This window comes from Leucopleurus acutus (genome assembly GCF_964270905.1).
Source record: "Leucopleurus acutus genome assembly, chromosome: 3".
Taxonomy (NCBI): domain Eukaryota; kingdom Metazoa; phylum Chordata; class Mammalia; order Artiodactyla; family Delphinidae; genus Leucopleurus; species Leucopleurus acutus.
Genome location: NC_139145.1, coordinates 49,865,574 through 49,879,299, shown reverse-complemented (window position 1 = coordinate 49,879,299; position 13,726 = coordinate 49,865,574). Strand labels below are relative to the sequence as shown.

Here is a 13,726-nt window from a genome sequence, read left to right as displayed (position 1 = left end):
AGGGAGGAGAATGATGGGAAAGGACAGACAGGGCACCAGAGGGTCAGGCAGCCAGGAGGACTAAGGGGCCTTTGGATGGACTCACCACAGGCCCACAGATCCACAGGCTTCCCGTACGGGTCCTTCCGCAGCACTTCTGGGGAGAGGTATCCGGGTGTTCCTGCGAACCCTGCTCCCCAGACACACAGACAGGCAGACATACACAGAGAGGTTGGCAAGTAAGTAACCTGGACCAAGATCCTGCTGGAAGAGGGATGAGGTTGCCCTGGAGATGGGGAAAACGGCCCTTGCCCCCAGAGCCGGCCAAAGGCTGGAAGCCCTGGCCTGGTAAGATACCAACGACTCTAGACCGAGGTGGACGAGGACGGAGTATACCTGTCACCACGCACCCCCAGCACCGAGAGCCTCACGGCAGAGTCATTGATCCATCCCAGGGTCCTGCCTCAGAGTCACAAACTTCTAGCACAACGCTCCTGGCAACCACTACCAACCCATCGCTGGTGGCTCTAGAGGTGAAATGTCCTTGCCTGTCAGGTCCAGGCTGAGCTGAACACTCATGCACTCCCCACCCCTTCCAGGAGCCGGTCCTGGGATGGCAGAAGGCCTGTCCCCAACATTGGCTTTGCCCTAAGTCACTTAAGTAGGTCTCTCTTCTTTTGAGCCTCAGTTTCCTCATCCATGAATAATGGATTAGGGATTCCTATCCTAAACACCTCCCGGCACTGTTGGGAGGATTCGTTGAAATCATGGACACCCAAAATGTTTTAACAAGTAATTGTGAGAATAGTTCCTATTTAATGAGTGTGTGTGCTAAGCAGGGCTGAGAACTTTCTATGCCTGATCTCATTTAATCCTCACACCACCCCAAGGAACATACTATTCTTATCCCCATTTTATAGATAAAGAAACAAAGGCTCAGGGAGGTGAAATGACTCACCCAAAATCATATACCTTGTAAGTAACAGAGTCAGGATTTGAACCCAGAGCTCTGGCTCTTAACCACTGATCAACATTGCCCACTAAAAAGTAACCCCAGATAGCTGAAAGGACTCAATTATGCCAAAATCTCAGAGCACACTGGATCGTCTGAGCTTAAATCCTGGCTCTACCCCTTTTCATCTCCCTTGACAACTTTTCTTAGTTTCTTAGCCTCTGTTCCTCATCTGTAAAATCAGGATAATAATCTAGCCCCCAGGCTGTTAGGGGAACTCACGGAAGCCCCTAGCCAACAGTGCCGGATGTGCGTGCGAAGAAGTCACATACTGTTTTAATGACAACCATGTCCCTGCATCAGGCCCCCAGGGAGCTAGGGTGGGTGACCCCCACTGACTCAGAAGCTGCAGGGAGGGGGGCTCTGCTCCCTGAGCCCCAGATGGGGCAACAGCCACCTCCTCTGCTGGGACAGAGGCTTCCTAGTGGCTGACGTGTCAACTCAAGGCTGGCCCCCAATACCCCTGACATCCCCTGCCCCTACTCACCAAACCATGCCTGCTGTTCCCCCTCCACCTCTATGGCCAGGCCAAAGTCCGCCAGCTTCACTGCGGCGCCCTTGAGCTTGGAGGCAAGCAACAGATTCTCCGGCTTCCCAGGACCAGAGAAAAGAGGGAAAGGGGGAGAGGAAAAAGCCAGAGGACAGTGAACAGATTCAGAACCTCACCTCTGGAGCTCTGGGCTTACAGGAGGAGCAGCTGAGCGACCCAGAGGCACACCGCCCACCCCCCACCCCCAGCCCCAAACACAGAACCCTGAGCTTCCCAGAGAGGGGACTACCCCACTGTAACACTCCACCTTCTGCAATAGGAAGACCCTTCTTCAACCTGCCAACCCCTCCTTCCCCTTCCCTCAGAGTTTGGTTCTGGGGCTGAGGTGGGGGTGGGGCAGCGGGGAAACAGCCATCACCACAATAAGGAAAAAGAAGCAAAATTTATTGTGCTTCCACTATGTGCCAGCCCCTGGGCTCAGGGTTTTGCATACATCATTCCATTTATTATCTCAACAACCCTTTGGGGTAAGCATTATTATCTCCATTAACCACAGTGGCCTTCTTATATCCCCTGAAACAGTCACGCTTGTTCCCACCTCAGGGCCTTTGCACTTCCTGCTCCCCCTGCCTGATTTGCTCTCCCTCCGTGCGTCACAGGTTTGGCTCCTTCTCATCATCCAGCTCTCACCTTCATGTCACCCCCTCCAAGAAGCCCTCCATGACTACTCTATCTAAAGGAGGAGTCCCCAGGTATCTTCTGCCTTAGCTCCTTGTTGTTACCTTCATAGATCTCATCACAATTTCTAATGTGTTTTCCCATCTGTCTATGTGCTTGTTCATTATCCGTCACCTCTGTACAATATGAGTTTCTTATGTGTTCTGTCCACCAATGTATCACCAGCACCTAAAACAGTGGGCGGCACATAGCAGGCACTTAAGTATTTATCACATGTATAAAGATGAGGAAACTGAGGTTCAGAGAGGTTAAGTGACTTGACTGAGATCACACAGCTAGTAACCGATAGAACCAGATCGAGGCATAGTCTGGCTCCAGAGCCGTGCTCTGAACCACTCTAGGCTGAGAGATGTGGGGCCTCCTATGTGCCACCTGGCCTGTGGGGCATGAAGGCTGTCATCTTCTGCTGGGTCTGGAAGACAGGAAATCCCCCTCCTCAGGGCAGAGAGGTATTAAAAGTGGGAACTTTTCGGTTAGAAAGCCCTAGCTTCTTTTCCCCGTGCTGCCACTTCTATGCTGTGGAACTTAGGCAAATTCTTTCACCTCTCTGAGCTTGAGTCTCCTCTCCAAAAAGTGGGGATAATGCTTACCTCGTGGGGTGGCATATGGATTAACTACGATAGTCCCTGTAAAGCACTTCGCAGTGGACCACAAATGCTTGATAAGTATCAGTACTCATATTTTTTGTTTGGGGAGGAAGAGCGGGGGCTCCGAGTCCCTGGAGACAGCTAGTTTCTTCTGACCCCCTTCCCTACTGGGACTTCCGAGGAGTCCCACACCTGACCTTTCACTGCCCCAAACTAGGCAGGAGGCAAACAAGTATAGCTCCTTCTGCCCCTCGTTAAGTCCTCTTTGGTCCTCTGGGGACAGTGTTCCCAACACGTCCTGGGTCTCAGTAGCTGTCCTGCCCTGATTTGATGAATGCGCCACTAATTAATCTATCCGGAATGGCCTAAATTTGTGCTGCCTCTCCCTGTTCCTCCTCTCGTGCAGGGGCTATGCTTATAATGGGAACAGGCCCTCGGGGAAACCTGCCCTGCAGTCTGACCAGTGACTCTCTTTGCGTGCACACTTGCCTGCGGGTCTAGACTGAGACACTGGGAGCTCACCTGGGCTCAGGTGCAGAGCCACAAATGGCTCGTGACAGTCAGAGGTGAGCAGGGGTTCTGGTCAGAGCACTGCACCCCAAAGAGGGAGCTGGACTGACTGCAGGATGCCCAGAGAGGGTACCCGGGATGAGGAAGGCCTGGAAATCCCATCCTGGGGGGAATGGAGGAGAACAGCCCGCAGAAGCCTTAGGAGCTGCTACAAAGCCACTCACGTGACTCCAGGGTGCTCTGAGCTGGAGGCCTGACCTCTGTGTGGCCCCAAAGGGTAGACCTGGGGTTCACAGGCAAAGCCCCACAGTGGGAAAGATTGAAGGAGCATTTCCTAGTAGTTCAAGGGGCTACCCCATAAGAAGTGAGTTCATAGTCACTGAAAGTCAAAAAGCAGAGGTTTGATGGACACCTGGCAGAGTCACCTAGAAGGGTTAGGCAACCTGCAGAAGCAGGAGGTTCAGTGAGTGGCGTTTTGGTCCCAGCCCACCGGGAGCATGGGATCTGGGGTCAGAAGCCCAGGGCTCCAGCCCTAGCTCAGGCACAACTGAACTGCCTGTTCTCGGGCAAATCCCCTGGATTCTTTAGGCCTTAGTTTCCTGCTCTGCAAAATGGGGGTGGTGTTATGCAGCCACCACACACTGATGCCCTGAAGCCCAGCAGAGGAGCACCGTGAAGCATGTGCTGACCAGGCGAGGCCGTGCAGCTGGTGCCAAGCTTAGACTCCACATCTGCTTAGTCCAGTCCATCTCCTTCAAGTGGGAAGAGGGAGGACGTGGAGGGCCCCAAAGCCTGTTTTCCTACCTCACCACTCCCCTCAGAGGCCCAGAAGCAAGACTGATAACGTGTCTGTGTACCAGGCACCGTGCTGTCTCCTTTGACATCCTCAGCAACCCTGTAACGAGGTTGCTATGACAACCTCACCATAAGGAAGCTGAGGCAGTGCAGCTAGAAAGTGGCCCAGCTGGGATTTGGACTCCACCAGAGTCAGCCTTGGTGGCCTAGCTGCCTCTCACCTAGCACAAAGCACCTGAGGCTGGGAATCGGGAAACCTGGGTCCCCAGCCCAGATGCTCCACCTCCCTGAGCCCAGTTTCCTCATCTGAGGAGTGGGGGAGATATTCCCCACCCAGCCCAATCCAGGGAAGCTAACAGGGTTCTGATAGTACCCCTGGCTCTGCAGGTGGAGGGAAGGGCAGGGGATGGAGGGGCAGGCTCCCGGTGAGCCGCACCCTCAGGTGGGTCGCTCACCTTCAAGTCCCGGTGTACCACCCCCATCTGGTGGCAGTGCAGCACGGCCTCCAGGATCTGCTGGATACAGTGACTGAAGAGAGAGAGGAAGGGGGCAGGGGGTGAGGGCGGGCCTCCCCTGGGGAGCCAGCAGGAGGGAGTGCCCTGCCCCCAGGCACCATTGCCAGGCTGCACCTGGCACTCACCTGGCATCTGCCTCACTGTAATACTCCCGGGCCACGATGTCTTCAAACAGCTCCCCGCCGGTGACGCTGCAGAGACAGGCACAGAGTCACTCACCCACAGAGGCCCCAGGTGCCACGTCTTTTGGAAAAGTCTCCAGGAAGCTAAGAGTGGGGCCCAGGGACCTCAGAACCTCAGGCCCAAAGGGAGGGGCCCCAGAAGCCACAGGGGTGCTCCCAGCTACAACCCCCTTCCGGACTTCCAGCCCACCCTTCCACTGACCTCTCTCCCATCCACCCTCGGGGAGAGCCAGGCTGAGGTTAGAACTGGGGGTGAGACACTCAGAACACGTCATTATGACTCATTAGGCTCCTGGAAACCCAATGACTGGAGCTTTTTGGTTTTTTAAATAGATTAGTTTAGGGGGGAGGGGGTAGCTAAATTTTTGGTGAACGTGGTGAAATTTTTTGTGAACGAATTTTTTGGTTCACATCAAAATTGAGCAGTAGGTACAGAGATTTCCTATAGCCCCGCTGCACATCCCCCCACCCTGACATGAACAGACTCCCCCATTGTCTCAAGTATTGTCCTTTACCCATGAGACCGGGAGCCACTGAGACCTCTCAGTTCATGTTTGCTTTTCATTCAATTGACTGGCTTTAAAAACTTTAAATTTATTCCAAAAGGAAACTTTATATCACCACTAGAAATGGAAGACCAGCATCACTGGCCACAAATAGAAACGAAACTAAATATATGATGATGGAAGTTAAAAGTGTTTGTTGGTGTGTCAGGAAAACCAGCCTGCACTGCTCAGGTGGCAGGCCTACCGTGTTTTGGGAAACTCTGTATCAGAAGAGGTAATTCAGCCCAACCTAGGAGGCATGTGGACTCTTCAGGCCAAGAGACCCAGTGAGGTCATCCCTGCCAAGGCTGTCCCCATCCCCACTCTACATCCCAGGATGGGGCCAGACTCACAGGTCAAAGATCAGGTAATGGTGTCCCTCCTCGGAGATGCTGTCGTGGAGCCGGACTGTAGGAGGGGCCAAGGCAGCTGGTTACGCAGGACACAGGGCTTCCCACCCCCAGCCTCCCTCTCACCCCTCAAATAGCCAACATTTCAGTTTCTCCGAAAGTCACGGAGCACAAGCCAGTTGCCAGGTGCCTGACAAATACATATGAACAATGGATCACTGACATCAGGCATCCCCAAAAGATGCCTGGGCTTAAAGACTAAAGACTCCTGCTTTGGTCAAAGTTTGGTCCCCTTCCCACTGCAACCTTCAGTTTCCCTGCTGGGAAGGCCAGTGTCATGGAAAGACCTGTGGCTCAAATCTCTGCCACTATGCTAGCTGTGTGAGTTTGGCCAAATTGCTATCCCTTTCTGAGCCTCTCTTTCCTTGCCTGGACAATGAGAATGAAAACTCCTAGACTCGCAGCCTTCTTGTGAGAATTCCATGAGGCACACAATCGATGTTTACTCAGTGCTGGCCCTGTGCTAATGGCCCTGCTCTGCTTCCGGGTCTGAGGTGACAGCAGAGCTGGTGGAGGGGGGAATGACATTGGTCCCTCAGTTCTGGCTGCTGAGAAACTGTCATCTCTTCATACCTCATTTACCAAGAACAAAGGCAGAGCTCCCAGGAGCCCAGAGCTTCCAAATTACCCCCTGAGCTTCTGGGAAAAAAAAGGGGGGCCCAAGGCCTGGGGCTGACTCTGTGGTGGGGTCCCACACCCTGCCAACCAAGGACAAGTTCTCCCAGGACAAGTTCATGTCCTCCCCTGCACCACAACTTAAAAATGGCCGTGGAGGGGGGTGTGGGCTCAAAGAATTACGGTACATTGCACAATGGAAAATTACACAGCTGTTAAAATAATGCGGCAGTTACGTATCCACTGGTGTGGTGTGGAATCGTCTCTAAATTATGCTGTTTGGTGAAAAAGCAAAGAGCAAAGCAGTATGCATAGTCCTTTTCTGAAAGGATGTATTTCAGCTTGCGTACGGCATAAGTCTCTCTGGAAGGATACAGAGATGTGGGCGCTGAGGGTGCCTTGAGGAGGGGAATTGGGACAGCTGGGGTTGTGGGTCGTTGTGACTTTTCTCTGTAAGCCCTAGTGCCATCTGAATTCCTGCCATGTACGTGTATTTCTGACTCAATACCGAGCCCCCTAAAGAGCTTGTGGCCCTCACATTGGCACATAAAGTTTGGAGAAGCAGGCGTTAAATACCCCAGAGTGTGTCTCCAGAGAGGAGGATCAGAGATGGAGGATGAAGGGGATACAAATTTAAATAAAATGTCTTTTAAAAATCTTAAATGATATATATTTATAAATAATGACTGAAAGATGTTTTTAGTATATGTGCTGCCGAAGCGAGCGCCTGAAAAATGTTTTTTTTGTTGTTGTTTTGTTTTTTCCTTTTTTTTGCGGTACGCGGGCCTCTCACGTTGCGGAGCACAGGCTCCGGACGCGCAGGCTCAGCGGCCGTGGCTCACGGGCCCAGCCGCTCTGCGGCACGTGGGATCCTCCCAGACCGGGGCACGAACCCGTGTCCCCTGCATCGGCAGGCGGACTCCCAACCACTGCGCCACCAGGGAAGCCCCTGAAAAATGTTTTTAAACTATCTTAAAGCAAAACTAAAAAGTAGGTAGCCTGAGAGTACATATAATATAATCCTGCTTTCATTATTTATCAACATTTTATTATAAAAAACTTCAAACAGGGCTTCCCTGGTGGCCCAGTGGTTGAGAGTCCGCCTGCCGATGCAGGGGACACGGGTTCGTGCCCCGGTCCGGGAAGATCTCACATGCCGCATGGCGGCTGGGCCCGTGAGCCATGGCCGCTGAGCCTGCGCGTCCGGAGCCTGTGCTCCGCGATGGGAGAGGCCACAACAGTGAGAGGCCCGCATAGAGAAAAAAAAAAAAAAAAAAAACAATTTCAAACAGAGTCAAGTGAATACCCAAGTACCCATCACCTGGGTTCTATCATTAATGTCTTATTATACTTACTTTATTATATTTCTATCTATCCCTTCATCCTTTAACCTATTTCAATTTGTTAATGCATTTCAAAGCAAAGATAGGCTTGACTTTTGAAATGTATGTGTTTTGAACTGAGCATCCTGTATTTTCTGAGTGCAGAATCTGACAACTGTACATTGGTGCCCTGCCCAGACCCCCTTTAGTAAGATGGTGCAGCTGTCCTGCAGCTGCAGTGGGTTGGCTTACCACTCACAGTTGCCCTCCTTCTCTGGAGAATAGCGCACTGCTGACGGAGCCACCTTGCCCACATGGTTACCTATAGCCTTCAGCCAATGATGGACTAATGTGGGGAGGCAGAGTCTGTGCAAAGGGCCAGTCTCCTTTCCTCAAGGAGGGACAACTCCAGATGTTTATGTTCCAGAGGCCTCCCCACTGCACCCTCCACCTGGGACCAGGTCAGAGTTAGACTTGACCTGAGGCCACGTTTCTGCTCAGTTCCCTCTCCTCCCTCCATCCTGCTTCACCCCATCCCTTACAGGCTTCCCCTGGGAGCACACCCTCAGTAAACCACACGCACCTGAATCCTTGCCTCAGGCTCTGCTTCTAAGAAACCTGACCTGAGGTAATATGTTTAGATGTACTTGAGAAGGTACAGATATCAGATATTACATGGACGCCTACATCATCAATGTTAGCTCTAGATGCTGAGGTTATAGGAGATGCCTCTAAAATTATTCGTCTTCTCATTCATCTACCATAAACTTGCATTAACAGTGTAGTGGGGCAAAGTTTTGAAAAACACCCTTTCCTCCAAGAGGATTCTTGGGCAGCAGACTCCTTCCTGTCTACTCTGCTCAGGTGTTTTAACTCCTCTTTCCTGAGTGTGAGAAGCTCTGAGAAGCCAAGCTACATCCAGAACCGTCTCAAAAAGAGCTTTTAGAACTGGGTCAACAGCCATTTCAGAGGAGCTCCAAGAAAACTGGGGTTCCAGATCTACCCTCTGGCCAGGAGCCTCAGCCCATTTTAGAGAAGGTCCTCAGGGCTCAGGGAAATGGACAGAATGCGGGGGCGAGGGGCGTATCCAGAGCTGCCTGTAGCTCAGATGGTGCCTTTGTGCTGATTGTAAAAGGCTGGCCCTCTGCTCAGCCAGGCGAGGGGGATATGGGCTGGATTCCGGCCTCCACCTGCGGGATGATACTGGAGTTGGCTTCAATCCCCGAGAGATGGCTGCATCACGGCTCAGAGCTCAGGAGACAGGACTCCTCATTTCAGTGCTGTTTTCACACACAAAACCTCGCCTCCCGTGGATGGAAGCTGTCCTCAGGGAAAACTCAACCCAGAGCCCAAGAGAGGCAAGGATTCAAGGGCCATGGCCTATGTGACAGTCCCATCTCCTGGTGGGGAGACTGGCATGTGTGTGCTCATTGATTTATGCTGTCACTGCTTGTCAAAGAGCAAACAAATCTGTAACCTAGTTTTCATTTGTGTAGCTGGATTCATGAACTTCTGACACTCCTGTCCTATTTCCAACAGTTACCATTGTTTTCTTTGAAACTGAAGGGTCTATTTGACCCCCTGGCCACTGCCCCGCCCCCCAACAGCACACTCCTGATAGCACCTGATAGTCACAGAAGGACTGAGAACATGGGCTCTGCAGTCAGACTCTCTGGGTTTGCCTTCCGGCTCCACCTCTTAGAAGTTGTGTAACTTTGGGCAAATTACATAACCTCTCTGAGCCTCCTCTTCTAGCAGCAGTGCTAATACCACTGCACTGGACTGGTGTGGGGAGTTAATGCAGTGATGCTCGTAGAGCACTCAACACAGTGCCTGGCACTAGGAAGAACTTAATAAATGAAGACATCATCATCTTCATCACTGACTAACCTCACTTCCCTTGGCCATCCCAAATCACCTGCTAAACTCTCATGTTGTCTCCTGCTCCCTGGGGTGGCCTTTGGGGTTCAGGGGCGGGTCTGCCTCAACAGCAGGTGCTAATGGTACAGAGAATAGAGTATTGTCCTCCCCGAAGCAGGATCTAGGAGGTAAATGCTTTGTGCGTAGCACAGCTGGACCCACCTGTGCTGAGCCAGGGACCTCCCTGACCTAGTCCCCTGTGTGTGGCTGGGCAGTGGCCATACACAGGCAGCAGCCAGTGACCTTGGCTGGACTCACCAAGCAGCCTGAATAGGACTCAGCCTAGTTTCTCTGGGCACGGACCCACTTCTCAGGTTCTGCGTCCACATCTGGACCTCTTTGCACTTCTTTGGGCAGATTCCAATCTACTTTGAACTGAGATGCTTGGAGGCTCAGGAAGCGGTACCCTCCAAGGACACTTCCAGCCCTAACAATAGCTTCAAGTTCCTCTGAGTGTCTTCCTGTTCTGGATCTCAGCTCTGCTCTCCACGTCCCTGTCCATCAGCCACCCCCACCCCCTCCCCACCATTTCTTTTTTTTTTTTTTTTCCCTTTGGCTGCACCACACGGCTTGCAGGATCTTAGTTCCCTGACCAGGGATTGAACCCGGAACCCCTGCAGTGGATGCAAGGATTCCTAACCACTGGACCGCCAGGGCAATCGCCCCCATCCTCATTTCTTCCGCACATCCTCAGAGACTAGCAGAGGCCTTGGCACATGGTGGGGCCTCGGATGCCCTTGACATCAGGTGAACAAATGGAGTAAATGACTCAGTGACGATGATGAAGATGACAGCTGCCATTTCTGAGATTTTACCACCTGCCAGGCTTGTGCTAAGTGCTTGACTCACAACATCTCACTTAACCCTCACAACAGTTCTAGAAAGTGAGTGGCATGATTATCCTCATTTCACAGAGAAGGGTACTGAGTCTGAGAGCTTCATAGCCTGCCCAAATTCAAACACCATATAAAAGGTAGAGCTGGGGGACTTCCCTGGTGGTGCAGTGGTTAAGAATCCGCCTGCCAATGCAGGGGACACGGGTTCGAGCCCTGGTCCGGGAAGATCCCACATGCCACGGAGCAACGAAGTCCGTGCGCCACAACTACTGAGCCTGTGCTCTAGAGCCCATGAGCCACAACTACTGAGCCCACGTGCTGCAACTACTGAAGCCCGTGCGCCTAGAGCCCGTGCACTGCAACAAGAGAAGCCACTGCAATAAGAAGCCCGTGCACCACAACAAAGAGCACCACAACTAGAGGAAGCCCGCACACAGCAACGAAGACCCAACGCAGCCAAAAATAAATAAATAAAATAAATAAATTTTTAAAAAGGCAGAGCTGGGATTTGAATCCAGGTGTGTCTGACTACAAACTCCATTCTCTAAACCACTGTGTTATATATAATGCCCCAAACTGACGACTCAAAATCTTCATGGCTCAAAGGAATGAGAATCATATGAAGATTTAGGCAAGAGGCAAGACTCCAGGTAAGGTTGCTCTGTGGGAGGGTATAGGCTGAGAAAAAGTGGAGCAGCTTAATGATAATAAAGCACTTACGGGGGGTTGTTATTGTACTATGCTCTATGTGATCATCATAATCCTACAAGCTATGTATCATTTCCATTTTCCAGATGAGAAAATTGAGCTTCAGAGCAGTTAAACAACATGTCATGGATCACACAGCAATTAAGCAGCAAACCCAGGATTTGAGCTGCAGTCTGTCAGCCCCAGAGCCCATAACTTACTCCTCCCCTTTAGAGCTGGGAATGAGCGGGCGAAGGAGGAGGCAGCGTTGACCTGAGACAGCTGCAACTGTGTACTGGCGCACGCGTGCGCGCATACACACACACTCCCCACCTCCTTCCTCCAGGACTGATGGCCTTTCTAAGCACCATGGGATTATATAGTCAGAGACCACTCATGACCCCCTCCATTGTACAGTTGGGGAGCTGGAGGCCCAGAGAGGGTAGGAGCTGCCCACGGTCATAAACAGGTCAGGGGCCAGGATCCAACCAGGGTTGCTCCCCACCAGCCACCTTGCCACCCCTTCTCTGATTCTAGCCCTGGAACCTCTAGCTGCTGTGTGTACAGCTCTGCTCCTTTTCCCAGGCCCTGGGAAAGGGGAGGTGCCTTCTGGGTATAAATAGCAGATGGAGATGCTTCTCTTCATCAGGGAAGTTAACCCTTGGGGCCCTGGACATAGAGAGATGCTTGCCTCCTGAGGGAGAAGGCTTGGTAGCTGTCAGAGCTGGAATGCTCCTTACAGAGCACCTAGACCTTGTTCCTCAAGTGTGGTTGGTAAGCCAGCAGCCGTGGCATCACCTTGCAGTGTGTTAGGAATGCAAAACCTCAGGCCCCATCCAGACCCACTCAACCAGAATCTACCTTTTAACAAGATGCCCAGCTGGTCCAGACAGTCCCCTCCTCGTGAAGATGGGAGAAGTGGCTCAGAGAGGGTAGTGCTCCTACCCAAAGTCACACAGCCATTCCCTGACAGAACTATATCTAGACTCTGCACTCCCTCCCCTCCATGACTCAGAACGCTGCCAGGCTGGGACGCAGCCCCCAAGTTGTGCAGGGGTGGGGGAGGGGAGGTCAGGTAGCGATGTGCTCTTTCAGCGCCATCCTGCCCGCCCTGGGCTCAGCCGCTCCATGCAGCCTGTGTTCAGTCCACCCTGGGCAGGGGCCGCGTTGGGGCTGGCCTCGGAGAGGCCGGCGCTGCAGGTCTATGCAGGTGGGCAGGGCCACGGAGCCAGGCTGACTCAGCGTGGGGGTAGGTTTGGGGAGTGGGCTGCACCGGTCAAGGCCAAGCTTGGCCTATTTTCGTCTCTCTCAGAGCTTGGGGAGTTTTCCTGAAACAGCTTTTCTGAAGGAGGCTGCCGGCAGCGTGGGCTGGGAGGAAGGCCCCCTTCTTCACCTTCCCCCCCCAACCAAGCTGCTCTCCGAGGAGTGCGGAAACCAAGACACACCCTTTCCCACCTCTATCGCCTCAGTCCCCGAGAAGAGAGCAGCTACCCGCTCCCCTCAACAAACACCTACCAGGGCAGGCAGGGGAGCTGGGCCAGGCCCCACCTGTACCCCTCACCCATCCCCCATGCTCACCAATGTTGGGGTGCTTCAGCAGGCGGCAGATGCGGGCTTCACGCTCCAGCTTCTGGTGGTCTGAAACACAGATGCCCAGGTGAGTCCAGGTGAGGGAGGAGCCTCCACCCATCCCATCTCTCCCTCCTCACAGCCTCCACCTTCCAGGGCAGCACCTGGGCCCCGGGCAAGCTCGCCTGCCTTTTGGGCAGAGCCTCTGTGTCCTCCAGGAAGGCAGTGGGCTGCAGCGAAAGGGAGGGAGGCTGGGTTTGCAGTGACGCAGAAGTCCCTTCCCCTCCCTTGGCTTTCAGGGCTCTCAAACGAGGGGCATCTCTTTCCTGTATCAGAGCCAAGCTCCAGGCAGCCTGGAACATCCCCACTCCCACAACAGGCTCCAGCTGCCCCTCCTCCAGCCCTGCCCCTCACACTACACCCCAGACGGACTGAACTGCTGAACTTCACCTCTCCAGGCACGCGCTGCTCAGCCCTCCCACTCTGGAGCCTTCGCACACGCGGTTCTCTCAGCTTGGAAAGCTCCCTCTCGGCCTCCCACCTGTTCCTCACCGGCTGTCATTCACTCCTACCCATCCTTCGATGTCGCCCTTTCCTGGCAGCCTGCCCTGACTACCAGCTGGTAGGGGCTCCTCCTCTGTGCTCTCGGGGCCCCTGGACAGCACGTCCCATTCTGTCTCAGGGAGATCGCTGTCCTTGAGGACGAGGACTTGGTCTCTGTTGTGCCTGTGGCATCTACCCAAATGCCTGGCCCATAGTAGGTGCTCAAGAAATAACTGAATGAAAGAACAAACGACTGAATGAACGAAACTTTCTAAGGGAGTGGGAATTCTCTGCAGGAGAAGGGCCATATTAATTCACAGAAGCCGCCTCCCGTGAGAGGAGTTGGGACCAGGGACACAGAGAGCCCCAAAGAATCTGCAGGTAGAACTTGGCCATGGCAGCCTCAGGGCTTACTCAGAGATCTCCCACCTGCTTCTCAGGACTTTTGTCCAAATCCCCTGGATTTCCCTG

The 13,726-nt window shown here is 53.1% G+C and overlaps 1 protein-coding gene across 1 annotated transcript in view; it reads right to left on the bottom strand.

Moving 5' to 3' along the window:
* CAMK2A (calcium/calmodulin dependent protein kinase II alpha) overlaps positions 1-13,726 on the bottom strand; it is a gene marked incomplete at both ends in the record, with an annotated part of 62,422 nt that overhangs the window by 25,219 nt on the left and 23,477 nt on the right. The window contains 6 exons of the mRNA XM_082835587.1: positions 86-169; positions 1,479-1,581; positions 4,567-4,639; positions 4,752-4,817; positions 5,707-5,761; positions 12,722-12,781. Of these exons, the coding sequence (XP_082691713.1) occupies positions 86-169; positions 1,479-1,581; positions 4,567-4,639; positions 4,752-4,817; positions 5,707-5,761; positions 12,722-12,781 (441 nt within the window). The remainder of the gene's footprint in view (positions 1-85; positions 170-1,478; positions 1,582-4,566; positions 4,640-4,751; positions 4,818-5,706; positions 5,762-12,721; positions 12,782-13,726) is intronic.